Below are 27,652 nucleotides of genomic sequence, written 5' to 3'. Positions count from 1 at the left end.
AGTGGTTTAGTATAAAAGCCCTACGTCCACGGGTCATTTGGAGGCAAAATTCACGATCTTTTTTGATTTTATAATCTTTCATGATCTTTCATTGGTTTCCATATAGTACAAGAAACAAGGTTTTTGAGATCTTGAAGAAGATGCCATCCTTATAGAATTCTAGAGAGGGAAAGTCAACAATCTGGAGCTTGATTTGTAAAGATTCTCTCTTTTTATAGAGATCCATTTCCTTCTTTATAATTAGGGCTGTTCAACCGGGCCGGATAAAATCCGGCCTGGCCCAGAATCCGGTTCCGGTTTTCGGCCCGGGTCAAATCCGGGCCGGCATCCGGATTCAAAAAACCGGATTAATCCGTATCCGGATTTAAAACCCGGTACCTAGGTGTTATAAACTAAAGAACGAAACCCTAATTAGCCACGCCCCTCCCCGAATTCATATTTGCCCCCCTCTCTCTCTTAGTCTCTGCTCTGCCAGTTCGACCAGGCAAACCAATCTTAAATTTATCAGGCAAAAGATCGAAACAAAAAGGACTAACTCACCAAGTGATGATTGAGAAGAGCTCAAATCATCCCACTAGTTCTCAGCGCTCGTCTCACCACTAATCTTCATAGTCGATTCCATATGCATTGTGTCTTCCTCCTTACTGAGTGCATCCACCACCACGCTTTTCCTTCTATCGGAAGAGGCTGCCGATAATGCTTTTCCCTTGGGCTTCTCAGAAAGAGTTTGAGATCCCACTAAAAGAGCATTCAATAATCCACTATCATCTTGCAACAATGGCGTCTCTAGTTCACAGTCATTAGCATTGCTTGGAGCTCTCATAAAGTTCTCATCGCCACTGGCTGTGGATGAAGCATGAGTTGTTGACTGCGGTGGTGTTTGGTTTGAAAGGGGCTCTGTTTCTAGTTCTTGAGATACACCGAATGGCTCATATGGAGCTCTTGCAGCCATGCCCCCAACATTGTAATTCCTATTAAGACTCTCTGAACTGAATTCAATTAATGGAGATGAAATGGGTTTGGATGCAATATTCTGGTTAAACACAGTGGACGGTGATGATTCAAAAGGAGAAATGGGGGATAGTGGCAAAGTATAGCCTGAAATATTATTGTTTTCACTGAAAAACCTGAATTGGTTGCTAGGTTTGGAGTAGGAGTCATAAGATGCCTGGTTAGGAAGATGGTTTGCAGCCGAAGAGAAATTCATCCCCTCAAAGAGGGAAAGAGAGGGATTGTAGTTGAGCTCAAGAGGTTGAGAAGAGGAGAGTAGCGCTGAGAATGAACCAGAAGAAGAATGATCTTGGTGCTTTTGGTGGAGGTGCTGTTGCTGCTGCTGCTGTTTCAATAGGTGAAAAGCTACAGCTTCTTGCTGAACTTCTTGATGGTAAATAGGCAACCCGGATCTCAGGTGTCTCTTCATTCTTGTATTCCAGTAGTTTTTTATTTCGTTGTCAGTTCGACCAGGTAACTGAAGGTAGAAAGCGGAGAAATCAGAGTTAGAACAAAGACTGTTTCGTTGTTTTTTATTCAGAGTTAGAATAAAAAATAGTTTTTTATTTCGTTGTAATAAAATATAGGATTTTTTATAAACATATTTTCCTACAAAATCAATAATAACATACAGACTTTAAAAAAAATAAAAAACCGGGTTCAATCCAGAACCTAGAATCCGGTTTTTTTAAAACCCGGATACATCCGGGTTCCAGACCGGATCTGACCTGGCTTAACCCGGTCCGGATTCCTGCCCGGATTTGAGATCCGGGTTGCGGTCCGGGTGTACCCGGGTTCCCGGGTTGGAACCCAAATGAACAATCTTATTTATAATAGCTTAATCCTATTTGTCTTATATTATCTTTTGTATTTGAGTCAATCTCATTTAATTTTATCTCTTCATTTATTCTTGATAATGAGCTTCCAGTAAGGCTCGACTTAGTTCATTTTTTATCAAACATTGGGTAAAACCACCATCACTTGAAACTGTAAGGAAACTACACCTTTTACAGAATCCCCATTTCCCGCCAAAAATGTAACATATACACGGCTTGGTTAAACCTGTTGTGGCTTTGTGAACCAAATTGACTAAATGAATGGCTGTAGTCATGCCACCGGTGACATGGGGGAGCCTTTTGGATTGGTATGTTAAAAAAATTAAAGATGACGACTAAAAATAGGAAAAGGGTCATATATAGAAGGGACTCTATGTTTAAACAGTTCAATGAATTTTCAAACAGTTCATGATCTCATTCATAAAGGAAGGAAGGAAGGGGGGAGAGAGAGAGAGAGAGAGAGAGAGAGAGAGAGCAACATATGTTTAAATTTTTGTATTATTCGTAAACTTGAATCTGTGGCAAACCCAAATTGAACCAAAAAAGCAGGACCCAAGGTCATAACAACCATTGTAAAAGAAGGTAGAAAGGTCTTCATCTTTAAAATTACAGGAGACCAAAGCAAACCATATAACTAAAATGCAACACTGTACTTAGTTTCCTATTCACATCTATTTTCATAGATCCAACAAGCACTAAGCGGCAGGTGGGGCAGGAATGTAGCGAATAACGCCAGCCTCCGAAAGCGCCGCCAAAAAGGCCTGCAGATTCTTCTGCTCGGCCCTTGCTTCAACCTCTCCAGAAGCCACGCTGTTCTTGTAGTCTAATGACTCGTCGTTGTATATGTCCCACCATTTCTTCACCAGCATCTTAATATCTTCCCTGTCCATGTTCTGTTCCTCTCCGGTGTACCTCCATGGCTTCGATTCCTGAAAGCCAGTCACAGTTTTACACTTACGAGTTCGATGATAACAAAAGCGGGAGTATTTCCAAAATTGATCTGAGCTAATTGTAATGAACAAATTAAGTGAATACTCACAGAAGCACAGTAGTGAACAACTTTGACCTTGTCAAGTTGGATGTTCTCTGGGTGCCACCACACCATGGCAATAACAAGGTTGTAAACCGGAGGGATTGGCTTGTAAACATCCCTGAAGAATATGTTCAAAAAGTCCTGCAAGAATCATAAACACCCATGTCAGATTTAGATTAAAACTAAGCAACAACTGTGATGAATCTTGGAAACAAAAGATGATTAACATAACCACGCAAACTTCATAATTACCTGCTCAGCAAAAGGAGTAGGAGGGTTAGTTTTGAGGGTCTTCAGGAGGTCATGATATGTTGACAAATTGGGCTCATAAACGAACATGCCAGCATTGAAGTAGAGGGCAGGTTTGGGGCCTAACGCAGCAGGCCACTTGACCCTGTCAGGGCACTGCTGGCAATAGCCAACCTTGTATTGGGGACTGTGGCTCCAAGTTTTCGAACAGAAACAATCCATCACAGCATAAAAGTAGTTGTCTGGAAGATCAAAGAGGTGATCTATGTTTTCAAAAACTTGGATGTCTCCATCTAGGTAGATCATCTTGCTGTACTCCACAAACTGCAATTTCCATCACAAAAACTTCAAAATCAGAGATATTGCTAAGCAGTAAAACGGGAAAAATAACTTGTCTATTTTAAAAGCAAACGAATCTTTTGTATTCTCGGAAACACCTCTCCTCAATCTATGGAAGAGGAAAAGAATCTACCCAAGTCGGTCAATTATAATAAAAACAAAAGAATCTAGGCCTTATCTCCATCTTAACAGAGTCGTCTTGAAAGAAAATTACCCAAATCTCCATTTACACGTGTCAGACATGCAGAGACGTGACTGTACATACCTCCCAGATACGAAGCTTGGAGTAATTGATCACGTAGTAGGCCCTGGCAAACTGGGTCTGATTCTCCGGCGGGTAAACCGGCTCAATCTCCTTCACTATGCAGCCCTGAGACACCAGAATCTCCCGGTGCTCCCCTGGCACGTCCGGCAAGATAGCCACCACCAGTGGGTACTTGCTCTTCACCTTTCTCAGTCCCTTGGCCAAGCCAACCACACCTTTCACGTACTCCCCGTTGCCAGCCAAGAACGTAACATACGCCCTGCTAGGCATGCTACCGGCCTTGGAAAGGCCGGCAGGCTTGGCATCAGCGGCGGTGCTGATATCATGAGGAGCCATTGGAAATTAATGGGGTTTGGAGAAAGACTCGAGATGTGTTTAGAGTACGTGCGTAGTGTTTGGGTCGAAGGAAAATAGTAAAGGGTGTTGATGTTTGATGTACGTACGAGGAAAAACTGATTGCTAGGATTGAATGTTTTGTTCGTGAGATCAGAGAGAAGGGTTATTGGTTAATCTGAGCGTTGTTTGGTTTGGAGGAGATGGACGATAAAGAAAAGGAAAGGAAAATGGCCTCAGATAATATACTCAGCTAATGTGTCCACTTATTAGTGGCCTCGGATAAAGTCCTCTCATAGGATTAATCTGTCTAAAGTGTAGCCCCCCAAAATTTTCTCCCATTCGGTCAACTTTCCTAGGAAAACAAAACGCACCGCTGGATTGGAAATTGATCTCACAAAGCACGTGGATGGCACATGGGGTGGGTTATTATCCGAGCGTAAATGAGGATAATTCCAAAGATCATGGCATAATGGTCGCACATACAAAATCATCACCGATTATTTTTGTGCACTCGATAATATTTTTTTTTTTCAAATATTTTTAAAGGAAAACAAATCTTTATCATTTACCCTGCAGAATATTCTAAGAATTAAAATGTATAAATTTTATATATTTTTTTTAAAAAAAAAGGTAAATATAAGACTGATTTGAAGACTTCATTATTTTTTAAAGGGAGCGTGCAAAATTTATAGATTTTAAAAATGTATCTAATATTTCTTTTTTAAATAAAAAGTGTTATAGAAATAAAAAAATTTAATAAAAATAAATTCATAATCTGATATAATTTTATATAATACTTTAAATCAATTTATAATAAAAAAAGGTTTATAATTTAACATACTATATGAATTTATGTCAATTTATCATTTTAATTTTGTGAAATCTATTTGTTGGTTAAAGCATTTTTTTTTCTTAAAAATAAAATATTGAGTACAACCAAGCATGAAATAAACGAACATGAATGTTCATCTTGACTCCCTATTATCGATTCAAATTCTAAAGTAGACAAACATCGAAGAGCAATCACAAATCTCCATCACGAACCTTCCTCTATATTCCTACGAAGTCGAGGCACCGGCACGTACACCAAAATTTTGGACATTTTAAGCTAAGAGTGACGGACCCAAACATACTCTTTTAAGAAAAGTCCACCGACTCGATCTCGCCACGTGGATAAATTACAATAAAATTTTGTTATATATAAATAAAATTACGTATTAATTTATATATTAATATTAATTTTTTCATATTTAAAATTTTAATTAATATTATTTTTAATATAATTTATTTTTTTACCAATTATATTAAATCAGTGTATATATTATTATACAATTATACTTATAATTAAATTTTTCTATTACGATATAATACCATTTAAAAAATACTTTCTTAATTACTAAATAAAATTATAAAAAAATTGTCGGAAGTCAATCGGAACCTCTGACCATTCTTTTTCTGGGGTTGGGTGAGGCCTTTTGATATCTATAAAAAAAAATTAATGATAGGTTAACATCCTCCTACTAATATTTTACTATTTTATATATATATATTTTTTTAATAGTTACTTTTTCCGTAACTATTTATAAAATTATATATTTTTTTAATAAAGATATTAAAAAAATTCTATATATCTCATTTTCTATTATTTCTCTATTTTATTAAAATAATATTTTTTTATTATTTCTTTATTATTATTTCTACTATTTTTTTCTACATCTTTAACTACTCTCTATAAAATATATATAAAAAATTATTTATGATATGAACAGTATCTTTCTAAATATAAGAAACTATTATTCACATTCTAAACCTATCCCTTAAAATAGGAAACCGGATGGAGTATACATTTAGAGTTTTTTTCAAGTGTAAATCCTAAAATTTAGGAAAAAAATAATTTTAAGATATCGGATGGGAATACGTTAGTTAATCGGTCCAAAATAGGACCTTAATTATTAAAAAATTTTATTTTGTGGGGACATTGAAATAAATTGGATAATGAGATATGGTATTGAATTTTGAACACGTTTTATGGACCCGACCGACAAAATGCAGTTTCCGATAATGGTTTTGGACTTTGCATGTTTTAAGACAAAGGAAAATGCTTAGTGAATCTATAGTGACACGGATAGTTGACCCAATTTTTTTTTTTTAAATCTTTTCTTAGTTATTAATTACCTGAATATTATTAAGTTATGTATTTTTTATAATAAAATAAATATTTAAAAATTTTAAAAAATGAATAAAATAAAAGCTAAAAAAATAAAAATATTTGAAATACACTTATAGATTGAATTTGTAGGTGGGGACATCAGTCACTGTAGCAGTATCCTTAAGACAATTTGAATCATATCTATTGGATGACCCTTTCGGCAATTTAGTCCCATTATTTATTGCCACATCCCCATTCAAAAATTTAAAAAATAAAAAAAGGAAAAATTTGTGGAAACTGAGAGGAAGGTATGTGGAAAAGGATGTTGGAATGAGATACGTACAGAAACTGCCACATAGCCCATAGGGGGGAAGGAAGGAAGGAAGGAAGGAAGTAGGAAAGAAAATTCAAGACGTTATTCTCTTTGAATTATTCTTTTGGGCTTTCTCCCTACCTATACTTATGTGTTGGGGCCATTGTGGATTGTTGCCCACAATGGATTCATGGGTCAGAAAGAACCCATCGCCTTGAAGAGACAAGAGCTTGAACACATTGGTACTAAAAACTTCGCAATGCTACTTCCCTTGGCAGGAAAGATGGGAAACATTTATCTACTCCTACTCCTTAATGCTACTTCCCTTAGCATGAATGTCTGTCAGTCCCCTACTCCTTATTTATGTATTTCTGTATCCTTAATTATAACAGATCGAGCTTGCTTAGAAAGCAAAAAAAAAAAAAAAAAAAAAACTTCACAATGCTAATCAGTATTTGGAAATATCAATCGAACTAGTATTGTAGATGAGAAATGTTGATCATCATCTTGAATTTCACATCAACTGATGTGTATAAAAGCCCATTTAAATTGCTGACTTTTGAAACCATTTAAAAGTGTATTTTATCAGTTAGTAGAATTGACAATGACAAAATCTTTTGACAGAGCGTGACAAAAATAGAAAAACAGTTGTGGGAAAAAATATTCTTTCCACTAAATTGATTGATTACACAGCAACCACTATGGCCGTTATATACAACTTTGTCTCCTCTGCTCGACAATGATGCAGAGAATAAAAGGACAATTGCTGTTTTACGTAGTAGATTTTACCCATGAGATCATTTTACACACACCCTACCACATCGTTTAAAATGGGAGGGTCCCCGATGAGAGGGAGCCGCACCCTATTACCTGTCTGTTAATCCCACATGTGAGTTCTTAGGATATTTTAGAACAATGGAAATTTGGGTACAGTTGTTAATTCGTTAAAGATTTATCACTTGTTTCTACGCTGGAGTCTTCTGCTTGCGTTTACCCGGGGCATTTATATCTGCTTAGGTGTCATGACAGTCTAATTTTCCCTTTAGGAGTATATTCATCTAGAGTTTCTTTTTAGCCACTATTTGATGTTATTTTGTGGAAAATGTTGACTAAAAGAGTAATTTACTTCTTGCCAGGCACAAAGTTCTTTGTGGACTGTGAGCCTGGTACACAGCAAATGGAAGGTCTCCTGAAAGCCATCTATGAGTTGTACACGGATTATGTCTTGAAGAATTCCTTCTATGACATGGAGATGCCTATAAGGTGTGAGCTTTTTGATATAAACCCAACACAGGCAGTACAGAAGGATCGGGTTGCCTTGTTGGGCCGATAATCTCCTTAATTGGGACTTGTATCTGACATACTTGTTATTTGCTCTGATTTATTCTAATGTTCATTATCAATTTATCAGAGCAATCTTATTTTCTAGTTGATATGATAAGATAGCTCATTTTTTGTTAAGAGTCCAAGCTGATGTTAATTTCTGGATGATTAAGCATGTGAGGAATGGTGTACTCAGTGATGGAGAGAGTGTTTCTTCTGGATGGATTATTTGGAAATCCTCTTGTAAAAAATGTTAAGAACTTGTATACTCGTATACTCTATCACAGCGATCTTATGGGCTGTGCTTTGTTATTGGATTTCACATTACTGCCATTGGGTTGAGCAAGATAACAATGTAATGAAATAACAAGCTGGTATTATCAATTATCAACTTTTCTCACGGAAGAAGTCCAATGTCCATTACAGTGTGTAGAAGAAAATGTGCAGAATCTTGTATTCCACTATAAAGCATAGTGAAAGTAAAAGATGAAAATATGATCAAATCTTTTGAAATAAAATTCTAATGTTCTGCAGCACTCAGTGCTTAAAGTTACAACCCTTTTTTTTTTTTTTGTCTAAACAGGAAATCAGACTAAAGACGATGCAGGCTACTTTGATCATTCTTGGTGTTTAAATGGATCATCAATATTTTAAAGCACTCTTGAGATCTCTGCTTCTGCCATTTTTAGGATTTTAGTTTGTTGACTAAGAAGCACTTCTAGAACTTGAATGTGTTGAAAAATACAAGAGTAGACTAAGGCTAGCTGATTTGGATTATGTCATGTGATGCTGAGGCCTTGGGAATGATTCAAATTAGGATTGAAGGTCTCTTAAGTTTCTCCAAATTACTGGTAGAAGCTGTTCATTTTTTCTCGGTTATGGAGCTATTCAAAGCTATATATCACCATCAGATCTACTAGTCATTGTGTTAGGTTCTGATGTAAATGTTTATGAATTGGATAAGTTCGATTGTCAACTTGCCAAGCAGAACACCTACATGGACTCTTCTTAAATTCAAACATTCAAAAAAATATATCCAACCCTGATGATTCAGTGACGTAGATGAAGGCGGAGGCTGAACAATTCAAACAAAATGATCCAAAGTAGATGAAGAACATTAAACAATTCAAACAGCCTAAAAAATTTGAGTTTTGCATGGCAGGACAGAACATATGAACCATGCAAGTTGCAACATGAGATTTACATCGCAAGTTGGTTCTGGTTTCCAGGTTCAACCTCCCTAACAATACATCCTTGAAACTCTCTGGCAGTTCTCCTTTGCTATGTTGGGTGTTGATGCAATTTTTCGACAGGATCAGAGCTTAACAATACAGTTGAATGGCCCACGATAATAATTTGGGCATTGAAACAGTGCTTGGATGCTTATAATAAATAATAAATAAAAAGTGAGACACAGATTTAAGTAGTTTAATATAAAAGCCCTATGTCCAGGTAGGCCTGCACATCAACTCGGCCTGCCCAGATTTTGGTCTGACCCGCAAGAAAAGCCTCACAAATGCGGATCGACCCGACCTAAAAATTACGGGTCGGGTCGAACCCGTTCTTTACTATGCTTTCGATACGTTCATTTGCAAAGTTCCAAAACCCAATCTCGTATCTTAATCCTACCTACTTGCATCCTTTCCCACAGCCACATCCTCAACCCAATCTTTTTTCCTTAAGCTCTACAAATGGTAGATGGGTCATGAGTGAACAGATTCAAAATCAAAGAAACAATAAGAAGAAGAAGAGGGGCTGAGAATATGAAAATGAGTAGATGGTGAAGCAAAGAGAGGAGTAGGACCAGGTGGGGTCGGAGGGCCCAATCCACTCCAGGCATACAAGGCATAATAGGGCGCCAGAGGAGGAGGAGGTGAGGAAGGACTGTATTTTGTTGAAGCCGAATGTGGATGGTGATGATTGATTGGTGGATTCGAAGTAGGCTTTGAAAATGGAGTTTGAGAGATCGGCGTGGCGAAAGGGCCGGGATCCAATGTGGCCTTGGTCGATGTCTGAATCGAAGTCGGAGTCTGAATCGGAGGGAAATTGTTGGCAGTGGTCATTAGTTGAGGCCATTTTGGGGATTTGAAAATTACTAAGAGTTGCAGACTTCACCAATGATGGCGTTGTTGTTTTGCTTTAATCCGTGCGAGATTATCGGAGATGTTTCATAAGTTTCCTTCTTTCACCCTTTTGAGATTTGGGCTGAACACAGGAACAGTTACTATAGGTTGGAGGGTTTTGGGCTTTTCTCATTTATGCTCGAATATCAATGGCGGAGAATCGATTAAAATGCCAAAGAGGAGAAACCTAGATGGTGGATTGTGAAGAGTTTAAGCAAAACCAGTCGTACACTCACATACGCTCTTCTCAAAATAAGCCTACAGAATCCTAAGGAAAAGTCTCTCTAGTAAATTCTAAGGAAAACGAAAATGCTCAAAGTAGTGTCTCAGTTGCATGCAACAAGCACAAAGTGAAAAACTAAACTATTTCTTCTCGGTAGCTTCACCAGCAATGGCTTGCGAGCTCAGATCTGCAATCAAGCCATTCAAATCAGAGTAAGAGGATCCTCCTCCTTCAACAGAACTCTTTGCCATCTTCATAAGCTCTCTTGATCTACTTTTCATTTCCTCTGCTTCTTCCCCAACCATTACTTGAATATTGTATCAAGATCAGAAACTAGATCTCCAAATCAATCGAACAAAAAAAATTCAGATAAACCCAATAGAGAGTAACAGAAGCGAGAAATGAGAGAGGGGCTTTGCTTTTTCAGATTTTCAATCGAGTTCAAATGTCACCCGATATTAGTCGGATTTGAGGGTTGTTAAAACTGACATGTACCCAACCCGATTTTAGAGGGTTCGACCCAACTGGGTTGAGCGACCTAGCGGGTATTTTGCACAAGCCTATGTCCAGGGTCATTTGGAGGCAAAATTCACTTTCTTTTGTGATTTTATAATTCTTCATGATCTTTCATTGGTCTCCATATAGTACAAGAAATAGGGTTTTTGAGATCTTGAAGAAGATGCCATCCTTATAGAATTCTAGAGAGGGAAAGTCAACAATCTAGCTTGATTTGTAAAGATTCTCTTTTTATAGAGACTATTTCCTTCTTTAGAATAGCTTAATCCTATTTATCTTATCTATTGTATTTGAGTCAATCTCATTTGATTTCATCTCTTCATTTATTCTTGATAATAAGCTTCCAGTAAGGCTCGACTTAGTTCATTTTTTTATCAAACGTTGGGTAAAACCACCATCACTTGAAACTCTGAGCAAACTACACCTCTTACAGTTGCAGAATCCCCATTTCCTGCCAAAAATGTAACAAATACACGGTTTGGTTAAACCTGTTGTGGCTTATCTTTTTTCTTTAGTTTTTTCTTTTTTTGGGTAAGTGAAGCAAAATTGACTAAATGAATGGCTGTGGTTATGCCACCAGTGACACGGGGAGAGCCTTTTGGATTGGTATGTTAAAAAAATCAAAGAAGACGACTAAAAATAGGAAAAGCCTCGTATATGGAAACTTCTGATATTCTGGATTGACTATAAAGATTTGAATCCAACTAATTTGCATGGGGTGCACGAAAGGGGTATAATTAAATGAGAAACTTTTGATATTCTGAATTGAATTTGAGGGCATCTGAATCCTTCCAAATGAACATCAATGGTTGATTAATTTTTCACGAGACAGAAGATATGGTCTTAAATCGAGTTCAATATCACAACCTACAAAAAGTACTAATTTCCCATCCTAAAATTAATGATATGAAGTGAAGATTGGAAAGAGATCTCAAATACCATGTTTCTGTACCAGAGGTCTATAGAATAATTAATGATTTGGGTAAAAACCCAAGTCAACGAATCTTCCAACAGTTCAAGATCTCATTCACAGAGAGAGAGAGAGAGAGAGAGAGAGAGAGAGCGCAACATAGGTTTAAAATTTTTGTATTCTTCATTAACTTGAATCTGTGCAAACCCAAATTGAACAAAAAAACAAAAAAAAAGCAGGTCCCAGTCATTACAGCCAATTGTGAAAGAAGGTATATAAAGGTCTTCCTCTTTAAAATTACAGAAGACCAAAGCAAACCATATAACTAAAATCCAGCACTGTACTTAGTATTCCTATTGACATCTATCTTCATAGATCCAACAAGCACTAAGCGGCAGATGGGGCAGGAATATAGCGAATAACACCAGCCTCCGAAAGCGCCGCCAAAAATGTCTGCAGATTCTTCTGCTCAGCCCCTACTGCAACCCCTCCAGAAGCCACACTGTTCTTGTAGTCTAATGACTCGTCGTTGTATATGTCCCACCATTTCTTAACCAGCATCTTAATATCTTCCCTGTCCATGTTCTGTTCCTCTCCGGTGTACCTCCATGGCTTCGATCCCTGAAAGCCAGTCACAGTTTTACACTAATGAGTTCGACGATAAAAAAAGAAAAGCAGAACTATTTCCAAAATTGATCTGAGCTCGTTGTAATGAACAAATTAAGTGAATACTCACAGCAGCACAGTAGTGAACAACTTTGACTTTGTCAAGTTGGATGTTCTCTGGGTGGCGCCACATCAGGGCAAGAACAAGGTTGTAAACTGGAGGGATTGGCTGGTAAACATCCCTGAAGAACATATTCAAGAAGTCCTGCAAGAATCATAAACACCCATGTCAGATTTAGATTAAAACTAAGCAACAGCTGTGATGAATCTTGGAAAAAAAAAGATTATTAACATAACCAGGCAAACTTCATAATTACCTGCTCAGCAAAAGGAGTAGGAGGGGTAGTTTTGAGGGTCTTCAGGAGGTCATGGTATGTTGACAAATTGGGCTCATAAACGAACATGCCAGCATTGAAGTAGAGGGCAGGCTTGGGGCCTAACTCAGCGGGCCACTTGACCCTGTCAGGGCACTGCTGGCAATAGCCAACCTTGTATTGGGGACTGTGGCTCCAAGTTTTCTCACAGAAACAATCCATCACAGCATAGAAGTAGTTGTCTGGAAGATCAAAGAGGTGATCTATGTTTTCAAAAACTTGGATGTCTCCATCTAGGTAGATCATCTTGCTGTACTCCACAAACTGCAATTTCCATCACAAAAACTTCAAAATCAGAGATATTCATAAGCAGTAAATCGTGAACAAAAGACAAACTTGTCTATTTTAAAAGGAAACAAATCTTTTGTTTTCTAAAAGATCCGACCCACGTCGGTCAATTACAATAAAAACAAAAGAATCTATGCCTGATCTCCAACTTAACAGCGTCGTCTTCAAACAAAATTACCCAAATCTCGATTTACACGTGTCAGACATGCATACATGTGTTGTAACTGTACATACCTCCCAGATACGAAGCTTCGAGTAATTGATCACGTAGTAGGCCATGGCAAACTGGGTCTGATTCTCCGGCGGGTAAACCGGCTTAATCTCCTTCACTATGCAGCCCTGAGACACCAGAATCTCCCGGTGCTCCCCTGGCACGTCCGGCAAGATAGCCACTACCAGTGGGTACTTGCTCTTCACCTTTCTCAGTCCCTTGGCCAGGCCAACCACACCTTTCACGTAGTCCCCGTTGCCAGCCAAGAACGTAACATACGCCCTACTAGGCATGCTACCGGCCTTGGCTAGGCTGGCGGGCTTGGCATCAGTGGCGGTGGTGATATCTTGAGGAGCCATTGGAAATTAATGGGATTTGGAGAAAGACTCGAAAAGTGTTTAGAGTACGTACGTACTGTTTGGGTTGAAGGAAAATAGTAAAGGGTGTTGATGTTTGAGGTACGAGGAAACTGATGTTTGGTTTGGAGGAGACAGAGAGAAAAGTAAAGGAAAATGGTTGTTTAAAGGAAGTGTTTGTTTGAGAAGAAATGCTTTGTACTCGAAAGTTGGATGAGTTGCGTGTTGAGGTTGGAGCCTGGGCGGGTTTATATAGGGATTTAAGGGTAGGTTTAATTAGGTAAAATACTGAAGGTTAGGGGTAATTAAATATTAAAATAAATATAATTAATAATTTATTTCCTTGTCGGCAACATGGTAGGACCATCCTATTGAAAACGGCGTCGGTTAGACTGATCCCCAGGAAAATTAATGTAGTTAATTTTATTCTATCTAGGAAAGGAAAGATCGGATGCTAGGTGTTATAGGATTTGATCCGACGGTGAGAGAGAGAGAGAGAAGTATCAAGAATAGGACGGTGCCCGAAAGCGCAGGATAATATAAAGAATAAAATTAGAAAAATTTTCCCCCATTTGGTCAACTTTCCAAGTAAAACAAAACGACCGTTGGATTGGAACTTGATCTCACAAAACACGTGCATGGCACATGGGATGCGTTATTATTCGATAATAAATGGCGGATAATCCCTAAGATCACGACATGACATAATAGTCTCACGTACAAAATCAACACCTATTATTTTTGTGCACTTGATAATATTTCTTTCTTTCTTTTTTATTATTTCTCAAATATTTTTAAGGAAAACAAATCTTTGCCATTTACTTTAAATTGGAGAAAATATTTTAGATATAAAAAAATAAATTTATAAATTAATATGATTTAACATAATATATTAAATTATAAAATTATTTATATATATTTTCAAATAGAAGAATTATGTTCGAACCCCGACCCCCACCCCTACATAAATATATATGATAAAATTCAATTTTTAAAATTTATTATTTAAATCAAATTATGATACGTGAATAGTATAAATATTTTTAAATAATAAAATGGTAAGTATTTAAATTTGAAAATTATAATTGGGATTTGAAGAAATATGCCCTGCAGAATATTCTAGGGATTATAGAAAATCCTCAATATCCAAAGGCTTAATTAATTATAATTTAATAGGATTAGTTTTGTATACCAAATTAATTATGATTGTACTAACACATACATATATTTTTATATAAAATATAACTTATGGATTCGAAGTTTGTCACCATCTCACAAGCGTGTTGCTAAGATTTTTTGGATTAATTGAAAATATCTTAATTTTTTACTGAGAGAATTAATGATCGAATGTCCACTCCCTATGTATCAAAAAATAATATCTCACAAACGTGCGTTATTTAAAAGGATTATGTAGATTTTTTTTCCCATCTTTACTCCAATAAATTAATGGTACTAATTTTATAATAAAAGTCTAAAATTAAATTTGTGTATGTACCATTTTTAAAGTAAAATAATTTGTACAATTTAAAAATATATAAATCTCATATATTTTAAAAAAATTAAATAAATACGAGACTCGCATGAGAATTCCATTACTTTTTCAAGCAAGAGCGTGGAATTTACAGACTATTATCTAACATTTTTTTTAAAAAAAGAAGTATTATAATTATAAATATATTCCATAAAAATAAAATTATAAATTGATAATTAGTTTATAATAAAAATAAATTTATAATTTAACATATTCTATAAATTTATGTCAATTTATAATTTTTATTTTATGAAATTTATTTATTAGTTAAATCATTTATGTTTGTTAAAGATAAAAGCTTGAGTACCCATGAAATAAACAAACTATTCCATCTTGACTCGCTATTATCGATTAATATTCTAAAGTAAACAAATAAGTAAACAGATATTGAAGGGCAATCTCAGATCTCAATCACGAAGCTTCCTTTATATTCTTAATTTAATTAAACGGTAATTTATATTAATTTATATAATATTTACTCGTTATATTAACAACCGTCGCCGACCATATCACTATAGGGGCCTCTAATTACTACACACGAAAGTCCCACGAAGTCGAGGCACGTAAATTTTGGACATGTGGCGTCCTTGTCTGTCACTATTTTAATAGTGAAAAGTAAAGTCGACCGACTCGATCTCGCCACATGGACAAATGTGTGGTACAGTGTCGAGTGTCGTTCTTTTCCTGTGGGGCAAGACGTGTCGGCTTATTATTCAGAGGACGGCGTAGGGCCACGTGGCAAAAGTTCTCGGGGCTAGCTTCTAGTTGTTCTAGTTTTGTTAGTTAATCGGTCTAAAAGAGGATCTTAATCATTAAAATAAGATTTTATTTTTATTTTGTGGGGACAGTGAAATAAATATGGATAATGAGGTATGGTATTGAACTTGGAACACGTCGTATGGTCTATGGAACTAGGTAGACCCGACCGACAAAATTCAGTTACGGATAATGTTTTAGGACTTTGTACTAAATATGTTTTAAAATAATGTTTTTCTTTTCGGCTAAAAGAAAGACTATTGACTAGGATCTCTTGAGAATATTCCATCATATATTCTTTGAATATTTTTTTATTACTTTAAAATTTGATGACTTTCCCTCCTTTAATGGATTTTGTATTCTCTCTTTCTATTTTTTAAGAAATTTTTGGGTGATGAAAGATTTTAAGGTCACAACTTATATAAGATGTTATTCAGATCACTTTATTATTATTAATTATTATTTATAAATTATTTATTATTATTTTACTATTATTTACAGATCATTTGAAATACTTTTAAATATTTAAACTAAATCAAAATTCTTGAAATTTCTTTCCTTTCACTCTCTCTTTGCATATCCTTAATTTGTGCCATAAATTTATGTGTTTTACTTTGAATGAGATCTATTGGATTAATGTCATAATATTTTATGTAGTAAAGGAAACTGATATCCAATTAATGAATTAATGTTTAAGGACCCTTTCGGTGATTTAGTCCCATTATTTATTGCCACGTCCCCATTCAAAAGTTTAAAAAAATAAAAAAAAGGGAAAAAGTTGTGGAAACTGAGAGGAAGGAATGTGGAAAAAGATGTTGGAATGAATGAGTACTGAAATGGCCACATGTGGGGGTGGTTGGGGGGGTGGGGGAGACCTAGTGACCCTACTACATGGGATTGGTGCAACAAGTGCTCCGAAAATGTAACATCATTCCAGGCTCCATGCTGTTAAGAGAACGCGTATTCTAGCCCTCAAAAGAAGGAAGGAAGGAAGATAATTCAAGACCGTTATTGCCTTTGAATCATTTTTTAGGCTTTCTACCTACGTATACTTGTGGATTGTGGCCCATGTAGATTGCTGCCTACAATGGATTCATGGGCCAGAAAGAGCCCATGGCCTTAAAGAGACGAGAGTTTCAACACATTGGCACTAAAAACTTCACAATGCTACTTCTCTTAGTGTGAAAGGATAGGAAACATTTATCTTTTTCATTGTTCATATCTTTTTCTTCTGCTATAGTGCTGCACTAGTTAAGAAAGAATGTTTGTCAGGATCCCCCAACTCCTTATTCATGTATTTCTTTATCCTTTAATTATAATATATCGAGTTTGTTAAAAAAAAAAAAGAAAAAAGAAAAAAAGAAACTTCAACAATGCTACTCAATATTTGGAAATATCAATGAACCAGTATTGTTGATGAGAAACGATGATCATCATCTTGAATTTCACATCAGTTGGTGTAGTATTTTAAGTGGCTTTTCATTTAAATGGCTCACTCATGAAACCATTTAAAAGTGAGTGCATCATATCAGTCAGTATAATTGATGATGACAAAATCTTCGACGAAGAGTGGCATTAATTTATGCAAATTCATATTTTTTTTTTTATCTCGTACATGACCACAGAGAGTTGAAACTAGCGTGTAATGCAACTTCAGGTTTCCATTTCCTAGTGATGGGATTATACCACTACAAAACCTGGCATTTGTGCAGTTATTCCTTCTCTACCTGAGTGGAAAGTTGGATGAAAGGAGGAAACACTACAAAGTAATCGAAGACAGGAATGGTCTAGGTGAGAACAAGACTCTTGCCAAGAATCAAGTCATCTGTGTAGAAATCAGCCTCTTTCCTGAAAGTTCCCCGACCAAAGTCTAGGTTGTAGGAGTCAGCAAGGCCTTCCACTAGGTCGAATTCAGGTTTCCACCCAAGCACGCTCTTTGCTTTGTCAACAGATGCAAAGAAATGCTGCAGTTTATATTTTTAACAAAACGATGATACCATCAGTAATGGAATAGAGTGCTAATAAAGGAATGGCTTATTTTACATGTATCATAGGTTGTTCATCTATATTCTTCAAATCGTCACCTTTGCAATTTAGATTTCAACATGTACCTGATCGCGGAATGGAAATGCCTTCTTTTTTCCAAAATCAAACTCCTTAGGATTGTAGTGAATGATCTCAGGCTCAGGAAATCCGGCAGCCTGACAGAAGTAGAAACAAGTAAGCACTACAATTACTTTAAATAAAAAACTTCTGTGCCTGAGCAAATCATAGGGCTTCTTTGTTGTATGTCCATTGAGATATATATTTGCAAGCATTACCTTTGCACAGGCTCTTGCTAATCCATCAAATGTGACGTATTTTTCTCCAGAAATGTTGAAGACTTCCTTGCTGGCCCTTTCATTGCCCAGAACCTGAACAAAAACTCTTGCCAAGTCCTGTGATTGCAAAACTATATCATGTTAAAACCTGGCATCAAATTCGAGTATAAAGAATTCTATAGCTGTATATATCATTGCTTCAAACATGTGTCAGCAGATATTATATGCAACTTGCTAAGTGAATGTATGTTGTTGGAGTTGCTTCAGCCAAGTTGAAGCAGTCACACAGACTACTGAATACTAACAGGAATACCTTATAAGAATGTTCAACTTAAGTTCAAGAGTGAAGTAGTCATTGCTCTGGACTTCGCTTCAAAGCATATAAAAATTGCTATTTCTCTACCTTAACATGACCTAGTTGTGTTATTTGCATTCCTGAGTTGGGGACTGGGATTGGGCGACCAGCTTTCAATCGGTGAAAAAACCACTCTTCAACAGGGTTGTAGTTCAATGGTCCATAGATGTAGACTGGCCTTATAGAAGTCCAATTGACACCCTTTGATTCCAGCAAGTTCTCTGTCTCAAGCTTTCCCTTGTGCCGGCTCTTTGGATCAACTGCATCGGTCTATCATGAAGCACTAACAAGTTAGCAAAGAAATGGGAAAGATATTTTTTTTTTTTTTTTGGATAAATTACTCAATTTCCCTCAATATTTGTAAAAATGTCAGAACTTCCCTCCACCATGTGCACCATTAGATTGCTTTCACTTTTCAATTTTCCTTGTCATCTAACTAGTATTGTCAGTAATTATTATCTGAGGTTACTTTGAATGAAAGATTTTAGTTTGAAAAGAAATAATTTATTGTTTTAGTTTGTAATGCCACATGAGTAGGTGTAGGGGTGTATATGCTATATGGATCACAAACCTCAGAAGGCAGAATGAGAGTGCATCTTTGAAATTAAGAAATAAGTCTTTCCTTCATATATCCTCAAACCTTGTGGGAGAGTGGTGTGATTTAAAATTCTCTTTTTGTTGAAAAGAGGAGTTACATAGAAAATAGAAAAACGTTAAGATCAAACAACTTGATCAGTGTGCCTTCTAGTTCAAGCAAAGACAGCTCAAACATTGCATTTTCATATTTGATTACTTTTGTCATACTAGAGGTAGGGTTGAGAGTGAAGCATTTGGATGGAGAAGAGATTGAACTCGTAAAATGGCTTTGAGCAGAGCAGATGCTCATTTTCCGGAGTCAATCCAGGTCAAAGCAGTGGTTAGATTTAACAGTTTATAGACCAGAGATGCTGAAGCAACCTTTATTTCTGAAAAATGCAATCAATAAAGGAATGTGAGCATGCAAAGACCAAAAGGACCAAGAGACTGGGGAACAGAAAAGGATGAACAATGAGCTAGGCAAAACAATCTTCTAACTTGCCTCAAAGTGGGGTAGTAAATCAGACTTGAGGTAGACACCGGCTGAAGAACAGTATATATACCTGAGAATCAGTTAAATTTTATACATTAGAAAATCAATTGTAACAGAAAAGGAACAACATCTGATTTTACTCGATAACATTGTAGCCCAACACATGAATATAAACTTCCATAACATATGAAATCAAAGTTATCTTACTTTCATATCATAAGGTAGTATTTTTACATAAGACTGCATAATTTTATTCAAAGATAATCTTCTTTCTACCAAAGATTTGCTATATTGAGTAATTCCCGTGTAAGGGATGAATGTGATTTGCCAATTTGGGATGAAATGCATAAAAATATCTGTATACAAGACAACAAGTCTGGATTGATTCCAAACTAGACTTAAAATAAAATCCAAGACCAGATGACTTAATAGCAATGGACAATACAGAGCTCTCTGTGAAAGGATCATATGTATTGCTAATTAGAGCATAGCGGAATATCATCAACAAGCTGTTCAGAGCTTACTGTTCTAGCTTTGGTAGTGCATCCAGTATGGGTTCAACTTCAACTGCCTCTCGTCCTGAAAACATGTCCAAATTTGCCAATTATTTGAAGCTGAAGAGTAAGACATTGTACTTCTGGTGATGAAAGGCTAGTGTCATATTATTATGGTGGAAGGGAGCAAATAGTTCAGTACAAGAGCCAAGAAATGAGATTGTGCACACCATTTATGTCGTAAACAACATCAAAGCCTTCAGCTGAGAGGCTGGATTTGACAAAGTCAAAGTCCTTCCTGTCTCCTTTCAAATGCAAGATCTAGCATCGTGGACATATTTAGTAACCATGCAGCTCGTTAATTTATTTCTCCCAAAATGAACTACTGAGACCGGAACAAAAAATTCATACAGCATTTCATGTTGAATGATAGAACTTCAAGTCATAATTGATAGCATACCTTCGAAGAAAAATCAGCATAATCCTTCTCAGATTCCCCCGGCAATTGTTGTGTGATGGGTGCTTTTCCTCTGGTAAACAAAGTCACCTGCCAAAAATTACTTGTACCCTTAAATTTATCAAGGCGTCTAAGATGTTACTGAGCAGGAAAATAATAATTGTTCTATGGATTTGTTGAAATGCCTGATGAGATGGAAAACAATCAGAGACAGAAATAATGAAGGGAAAAGGGGAAAACAGAAAAAGAAAAAAAAAAAAAAACAAGAAGGGGAACCTACCTGATGACCCTCTTTGACAAGGAGTCGTGACAAAAACAAACCAATAAATCTGGTGCCTCCCATTATGAGAATCTTCTTGGCGCTTGATGCTGAGATGCGTAATGCTCCTTTCGGCTTCCATACCTCTCTTTTCAACTGTCGCCAGAAATAGAAGTTTAGAAACAGATTAATCACTGTGATGCATAAGGAGGGCAGGATATTGAGCTCTACTAGGATAATGAACAATTCGATTGACAAATATTTAAGATTGACACTTCTCTACAAGTTATACCTTCTCCTACTTGTTAATGTTGATGCAATCTCGAAAATCAGACAATTGGTTCGATCACATTGAGCAGAAGCGTCATATTTTGCATGTGTAGCAGGTGTTTTGGGAAATTTTATGGAGTGTGTAGAGAAAGCAAGCTCAGAATTCTAGTTGCTTGCAAAGTTTTCTGGTTGACAGACTATGTCCCAGCTTCCAACAATACCCGGGAAACTCAAAACTAAAAGCTCTACAAAATGCCAATTATGCCATCCACTTCTTTCTACACTACTGTACAACTATATTAAGAAAGTGAAACCGCACCAAGCACCCACCCAGGAAATATAGAAGAACAGAACAGCTTATTGATTTGTAATCAACCTATCAAAACTCTCCTTGATATATTTTGGACTTCTGGTTTTAACAAATTGATTCCTTCAATTTGGCAAGAGGGAAAAACAAGACATCCAAACTTAGATTATCACACGCATAGGAATACAGGAGAGGTATAGGGAGAGAAAGAACCTGAATTTGAGTGTGGAGTCTGGTGCCATTGAATTCAGAGAGAGAGGCAGGGAGGAGAGAGAAGGAAGGTTGTTTTTGTTGCAGCACCACCAACTTTGCCATGCCAACTCTCTATACACCTTCCCTTTGTCTTTTGGGTCTGTTGGGGCTGAAATTTGAAGGATGTTTACTATGCCCATCACCTCTTCTTCTTTGGCTGTCTCTCGTTCTTACAGTTAGGATAAGACAATGACCCACCTCACTCCCTTCGGTTCTATCCTCAACCTCTCATTTAAATAAACGGCCGTTACCTCTTCATCTTCTGCTCGGCCTCTCTATCACTCGAAAAGAGCAAAAACTGCCAAAACCAGAGGTCCAGAAGCAACCCACTTGAAAGAGGTTTTGAGTATAGTTTGCCTGATTTCAATATGGGTTTGACATGTCCTAGAGCCCAATAGCTTGGACCCAAGGTGGCTCGAATGGTAGGCAAAGCATTTGTTTTTAACATTTAAATTATTATTTTATTATCTTTTAACGCCAATCATTTATGTCACGTCAAAAAATAATAATGAGATTATATTAATTAAGAAGTGTAAAAACAATACTCTTTTTTAATGATTTAGTGAGTGATGTATAAATTATTCTTGTGTAATTAATTAATCTCAATATCTCTTTCTTCATCTATTACCAAAGATCCCTCATCGAGACTTTCTAAACTAATTCTTCAAGAACCGAGAAGATGGAATAGTCTTTCTCCTCCAATCTCTATTCTCTCATGCTACTGCAAATGAAATTGAAAAAAATCCCACTAGAACAATTCCAGTTTCACAATTTAAGAGATAATATTAAATGGATTTACCACTCATCTGAAAAATTTTCAATCAAATTAGCTTATGCACCTATCTCAATCCAGTATAATGCACATAGATCTGTTCATCCCTCTTTCATTAGGAAAAAAATTTGGTCTACAAAAATGTAGGATAGGCTTAAATTGTTCTTTTGGAAAATACTTGACAATATTCTACTCACTAGGAGTTTTCTAAAAAGCTGTATTTCTCTTTAAGAAGATCAAGCTCTATGTCCCATTTGCCAAATGGAAGAGGAAAATACTTCTCATCTTTTCTTAAAATGTCCATATTCTATAATTATATGGAGGCAATCACCCTGGTCACTGGACATAAATGCTATAGCAAATCAAGATATCACTAGCTAGATTTTACTAATACTCAATCTGGCTAATAATTTGAACATCATAGACAAAGACCTTCACCAATTCCAACTATTTGCTATGTTAGCAAAGGATAACATCTGGTTTTATAGGAACCAAATCATTCATGAATCCCTCAATATAAACATTGATCAGTTTGTCCCAAAAGTCATCAAATCTTATAGAGATCGTTGTAATGCTTGGGAATGGAGAACTTTAGGTAATATACCATTTTGGTCTCCCCCTTCCCGAGACTACCTCTCAGTATATTTTGATGTAGCAATAAGAGCATCAGGTAGCACTACAACATCAATTGGTAGAATTAATAGTTGTGATTAGTTTTAAATTTTTTTTTAAATTGATATTTGAGTTAGGATAAAATTTACATGAAGCATGCAAATTTAAGTGACTTTTGGACTTAGCATGCAAAATCTTTACGTTATGGATAAAACAGTCATTTTCCTACATATAGAGGGTAAAATAAAAATTTTACTCTTTAAGTTAGTATTTTTTTATATTTCAAATTATTAGTGATTTAGTTATAACTTTTAGAATCACTAATTACAGTTTCTCGTGATCGCACTTGAACTTTTATAAGAAACGCGGAGATCGAGGTAAGTTAGCTTTTAACTTACTAGCAATTTACTGTGTATGTGTGCTAAGTAAAAGAACTACAGTGTATATATATGTGTTATCATATATGTCATACCATGCCAAGTTATCACATATTTGTCTGTTATACAGAATTTATTCTATCATGAGTTTTCATCTGTTACATAAGATATTATGTCACTTATTACTATACATTACAAGTACATCATGTTAAATATGTCATCTATTACATGTATGTCAAATCATGTAATATTCACTATTGCAAGTATGTCATGTTAAATGTATTGTCTATTACATGTTATGCCATATTATGAAATATTTTTATCTCAAGTACGTCATGTCTTTCGAGTTATGTTCAAGTTTGTTATATCTAGGATTCTCGTGATGAAATCATTATGATTGTCTGAGTATCTCCTTTTGTAATTCACGTGAGGTACTTTTTGCAAAATCATTTTGATTGTCAGAATTCAGTTCAAGTTCAGTTATGTTTTACTTACTTATGTATGGGGTCATAGCAATTATAACGCATACACTACTTGAGACACAGCAATTATGACACGTATAATACATGGGACCACAACAACTGTGGAGTATGTATTTAAACAGTTAAAGAATAAGTTTCAGGCACACGAAATATGGGGTCACAGTAATTGTGATGCATACACTACATGAGACACAGTAATTGTAACACGTAAAATACATGGGGGCACAAGAACTGTGGAGTATGTATTTAAGCAGTTAAAGAATAAATTTCAGATCAAGTTTATGTTATGTCATGTTATGTTCACGTATGTGACGCCCCCAAATCCCCACGCACGAACACGAGAAAATCGAGACGTCCGGATGATGACATTACGGGTCATCTTCCTATCGACGTGTGCCAAGTGTGTGAAAAAGCGACGAATGTGCACGAGAAATACGCAACGAAAAGCAAGTCAATAACTAAGTACCAGAATTTTTTTTGTTTAATACAAATCTATTCAAAACATACATAAATAAATATTACAAGACCCAAATATAATTTTAAACTAAATACAAAACATGACATCAGCACCCCTGCGGAGCCGCATCCTCGGACTCAGCCTCCTCTTCCTCATCCTCAATCTCTGCACCAAAATCTACGGTACCAAAAATGGTGCTGCAGGTAAGTAAACTCTAAACACCATTAGATAAAAACATATAAAACTCAAACAATATGCATGAAATAAAACCCAATGCATATGCGCCATAAAATATGATTTTTTTACACGCATGCCAAAAACCCATTTGGCCCACAAAAACATATCTTTAAAACCAAGTCTCGCCATTATCCCAGATAATGGCCCAAACCACCATTTTTCCAGAAAATGGATCAAAATCCTTGAAAACCAACATCGCCATTTTCCCAGAAAATGGCACACATCCGAAAACCATAAAAATAATCCGGTTATGCATACACCATGATCTCCCCTAGGGATCACCCGCACACCCTGGCTCTGTGCCACACCGTAGGTAACGACTACGCATGTGACACCTAAACAAGCGATGCCCAGACTCGCGCCCCGCGCGTACCTGGCCAGGCCATCCTCTAGTCCCCGCCACTATAGAGACCACGGAGTCGACACGACAGCGCTACCGTATCGTGCGATTCGGTCGTCGTCCTGCGACGACCCAGGGGATGTCACTCAGTTTTATCCACTCCCGAGTGTCCAGAGGAGGTCCACCAAGATAATAACTCATCCCAGCTTGGGCTCGTGTAACACACGCACCCAAAAACCATTTACGCCAATAAAACGAGATTTTCTCAAATAAATAAAATGCACGTATACACAAAATGCAACTCACGCCTCATGGCTCAAATAAAATCAAGCAATCACAAACAACCAAAACCAAGCACTCCGTCCTCAATCCATCCGACCCCCGAACTCCTCGGACTCAGTCCGGAATCAGCCAACCAACAACAATAATTTATTGAAAGAGCAAAATATATTTAAATCTAAAAGTAGGGTTTGGAAAATACTTACAGCGCTATACGGTATTTTTAGAAAGCTTGCGGCGTTGCAAACAGCAGAAGGAAAGCAACGTAACAGTGAAAATTCACTGTGGCCGTGAGTTGTAAAATACCCACTTTTTGAACGAGGACAAACCAAGGCTCGGGATTGATAGAGAATGGCCTTGAGATATTTATGAAACTAAGGGAAATGAGTTTTGGCCGTGGGTGGTGGTGGAAATGGCGGTCGAAGGCCAAAAAGGGGCTGAACGGAGTTGAGCTCGTGGGAGCTGCTTCGGCAACGGATCGACGCCGGAAATAGGTGGTTTAGGTCGGCAAGAGGTAGGGGAAGAAGCTGTGAAAAGATGGTGGCCGGAGGTGGTGCGACGGCGCCGGAAATGGTGGCTCGGATGGAGGTGAAACTTGGTGGGGATGTTTACCGGTGAGAGGGGAAGAAAACTGGGTGGGTGGTGTAGGCCACGCCGCCGGCGAGCAGTGGTTCTGGGTTGCGAAAGCAACCGGCGACAGGGGCAAAAACAGAGCAGGTGCAGCGACTTCCGGCGGCTCTCGAAGGCTAATGGCTGGTCCGATGGCTCTGAAAATTGGTGGAGATGATCTCTGGTGGAAGGGGAAGATAATGGTGGTAACGGTGCACTAAAAGGTGGTCGGACGGCAGAGAACGAGGCTGACAAACAGGCGGCGATGGAAGGAAAAAAAAAAGGGCTGCTGCGTACGCGGGAGAGGAGGAAGAAGAAAGAAAAAGAAAAGGAAGAAAAAGAAGGAAAAAGAAAGAAAAAGAAAGAAAAGAAAAGGGAAAAGAAAAAGAGAAAAGAAAAAAAATGAGATTCAATTCTCACTCTGGTAACCAAAAACAGATCCGCCGAAAACGATATTGAAAACCGTAAAACGACTAAAATAAATTAAACACCACCTCAAATAAATTAAAAACCAATTAAAACACATTAATTTAAAATAAATAAACTAATATATTAATTAAATTAAAAACAACCATTCAGTAAAAATATACGTAAAAGCGGGTCATCACAACGTACATATTATGTTCATGTTCAAGTTCAGTTCACGTTTCAATTTAAGTTATGTCAGTTATGCTATGTTATACGTCAAGTTATATTTTGATTACTTATGTATGGGGTCACAGCAATTGTGACGCATACACTACGTGAGACACAGCAATTGTGACACGTAGAATACATGGGGCCACAACAACTGTGGAGTATATATTTAAATAGTTAAATAATAAATTTCAGATCACATTCATATTAAGTCAAGTTTCAGAGCAAGTTTATATTAAGTCAAGTTTCAGATCAAATTCATATCAAGTTAAGTTCAGTTCATGTTTCAATTTAAGTTATGTCAGTTATGTTATGTTGTACGTCAAGTTATGTTTTAATTACTTATGAATTTGATTATGCATTCATACTTTTACTGTCATCCATACATCATTGGTCTGTGTGGAAGTTTTGTGTTAACTTACTGATATTTATAATCAAATCTCACTTTGATATTCCTAACTACCATTCCCCCCGAATGGTAGATTTTGTTACAGGACCTGAAGGAGAATTAGGAACTGACCAACTAGACACAGTTGACTGAGCGACGGTGCGACGTCAATGTTAATATAGTAGTTAATGTAAATTACTACTTGTACGATGGAGTTACATCTCCAGTACTTTTTAGATCATAACCATTTTGAACTAGTGTTGTGATCTTAATTGTTCAATGGGTCTTTATGTATGAAGTATGTTTTAAGCATTTGAGATATTTTCAATTTGGTGCATAGTATTGCTAAAGAAAAAAATTTATCCGCTGTAAATATTGCATAATGTTATATGCATGTTAGGAACATTGCATCTTATATATCATGAACGAGGGCAGGTAATCTTGTGTTGCATATTTCGACGCTTCAAGTGTCCGTCTGATCTCAAACGGAATTTGGAGGCATCATACCCCACATCTTTGATCGGAGGAAAATAAGCTAAAAACAATACTTTTAGCTAGAAAGAATAGATATGAAGCCATAACAAAACAACACATTATGACATAGTAGGAGATTCAAACATGTCCAAAGTGACATATATAAAATAAGAAAAATTCTAAACGTCAGCCTCACACTTTTTTATATTATTTAAATATGTGATTTTACTATTTTATAGTGAGGTTGTTGTATAGCATGTATCATAAAATAAACCTATTATGTAAGTATATAATCCACTCACTTGATAGTCGATACTCCTATTGTAAGAAAATGCGGAATGTCATCTTTCAAAAATCAGTATCAAAGAGAATTAAGAGGAATTTTAGTGTTAATTTATATACTAAATCTAAATATAAC

General features: G+C 36.5%; 4 protein-coding genes across 4 annotated transcripts; all 4 read right to left on the bottom strand.

Annotated features, from left to right (window-relative positions):
- Positions 1-574: 574 nt before the first annotated feature.
- LOC122315533 lies at positions 575-1,420 on the bottom strand. Its single transcript, XM_043131487.1, has one exon. It carries the CDS (start codon positions 1,418-1,420, stop codon positions 575-577), a length of 846 nt encoding a protein of 281 aa, XP_042987421.1.
- An 888-nt stretch (positions 1,421-2,308) lies between these two features.
- LOC122314907 (galactinol synthase 2-like) lies at positions 2,309-4,298 on the bottom strand. Its single transcript, XM_043130553.1, has 4 exons — positions 3,713-4,298; positions 3,112-3,432; positions 2,866-3,000; positions 2,309-2,755 (listed from the first exon to the last, which is right to left on the bottom strand). Exons 1-4 carry the CDS (start codon positions 4,046-4,048, stop codon positions 2,522-2,524), a joined length of 1,026 nt encoding a protein of 341 aa, XP_042986487.1. The 5' UTR covers positions 4,049-4,298; the 3' UTR covers positions 2,309-2,521.
- A 7,467-nt stretch (positions 4,299-11,765) lies between these two features.
- LOC122314906 (galactinol synthase 2-like) lies at positions 11,766-13,745 on the bottom strand. Its single transcript, XM_043130552.1, has 4 exons — positions 13,168-13,745; positions 12,589-12,909; positions 12,342-12,476; positions 11,766-12,226 (listed from the first exon to the last, which is right to left on the bottom strand). Exons 1-4 carry the CDS (start codon positions 13,501-13,503, stop codon positions 11,993-11,995), a joined length of 1,026 nt encoding a protein of 341 aa, XP_042986486.1. The 5' UTR covers positions 13,504-13,745; the 3' UTR covers positions 11,766-11,992.
- Positions 13,746-17,345: 3,600 nt separating this feature from the next.
- LOC122314905 (chloroplast stem-loop binding protein of 41 kDa b, chloroplastic) lies at positions 17,346-21,712 on the bottom strand. The gene is made up of 10 exons (XM_043130551.1): positions 21,533-21,712; positions 20,764-20,898; positions 20,487-20,573; positions 20,257-20,347; positions 20,057-20,111; positions 19,542-19,602; positions 18,512-18,733; positions 18,109-18,225; positions 17,899-17,988; positions 17,346-17,751 (listed from the first exon to the last, which is right to left on the bottom strand). The coding sequence occupies exons 1-10, from the start codon at positions 21,632-21,634 to the stop codon at positions 17,575-17,577; spliced, it is 1,137 nt and encodes a 378-aa protein (XP_042986485.1). The 5' UTR covers positions 21,635-21,712; the 3' UTR covers positions 17,346-17,574.
- Positions 21,713-27,652: the final 5,940 nt, after the last annotated feature.

This window comes from Carya illinoinensis, chromosome 7 (genome assembly GCF_018687715.1).
Source record: "Carya illinoinensis cultivar Pawnee chromosome 7, C.illinoinensisPawnee_v1, whole genome shotgun sequence".
Taxonomy (NCBI): Eukaryota; Viridiplantae; Streptophyta; class Magnoliopsida; order Fagales; family Juglandaceae; genus Carya; species Carya illinoinensis.
Note: the sequence above shows the minus strand (reverse complement) of the source record. Positions and strands in the feature narration are given on the sequence as shown.

Coding starts and splice junctions, on each gene's coding strand:
- LOC122315533 (XM_043131487.1), bottom strand. CDS start 1,420: ATGAAGAGACACCTGAGATCCGGGTTGCCTATTTACCATCAAGAAGTT.
- LOC122314907 (XM_043130553.1), bottom strand. CDS start 4,048: ATGGCTCCTCATGATATCAGCACCGCCGCTGATGCCAAGCCTGCCGGC. Junction 3,433..3,712: donor CCAAGCTTCGTATCTGGGAG/GTATGTACAGTC, acceptor TGGAAATTGCAG/TTTGTGGAGTACAGCAAGAT. Junction 2,756..2,865: donor TTGTTCACTACTGTGCTTCT/GTGAGTATTCAC, acceptor ACTGGCTTTCAG/GAATCGAAGCCATGGAGGTA.
- LOC122314906 (XM_043130552.1), bottom strand. CDS start 13,503: ATGGCTCCTCAAGATATCACCACCGCCACTGATGCCAAGCCCGCCAGC. Junction 12,910..13,167: donor CGAAGCTTCGTATCTGGGAG/GTATGTACAGTT, acceptor TGGAAATTGCAG/TTTGTGGAGTACAGCAAGAT. Junction 12,227..12,341: donor TTGTTCACTACTGTGCTGCT/GTGAGTATTCAC, acceptor ACTGGCTTTCAG/GGATCGAAGCCATGGAGGTA.
- LOC122314905 (XM_043130551.1), bottom strand. CDS start 21,634: ATGGCAAAGTTGGTGGTGCTGCAACAAAAACAACCTTCCTTCTCTCTC. Junction 20,112..20,256: donor TGTTGTTTACGACATAAATG/GTGTGCACAATC, acceptor ACATGTTTTCAG/GACGAGAGGCAGTTGAAGTT. Junction 18,734..19,541: donor ATTTACTACCCCACTTTGAG/GCAAGTTAGAAG, acceptor GCTTCATGATAG/ACCGATGCAGTTGATCCAAA.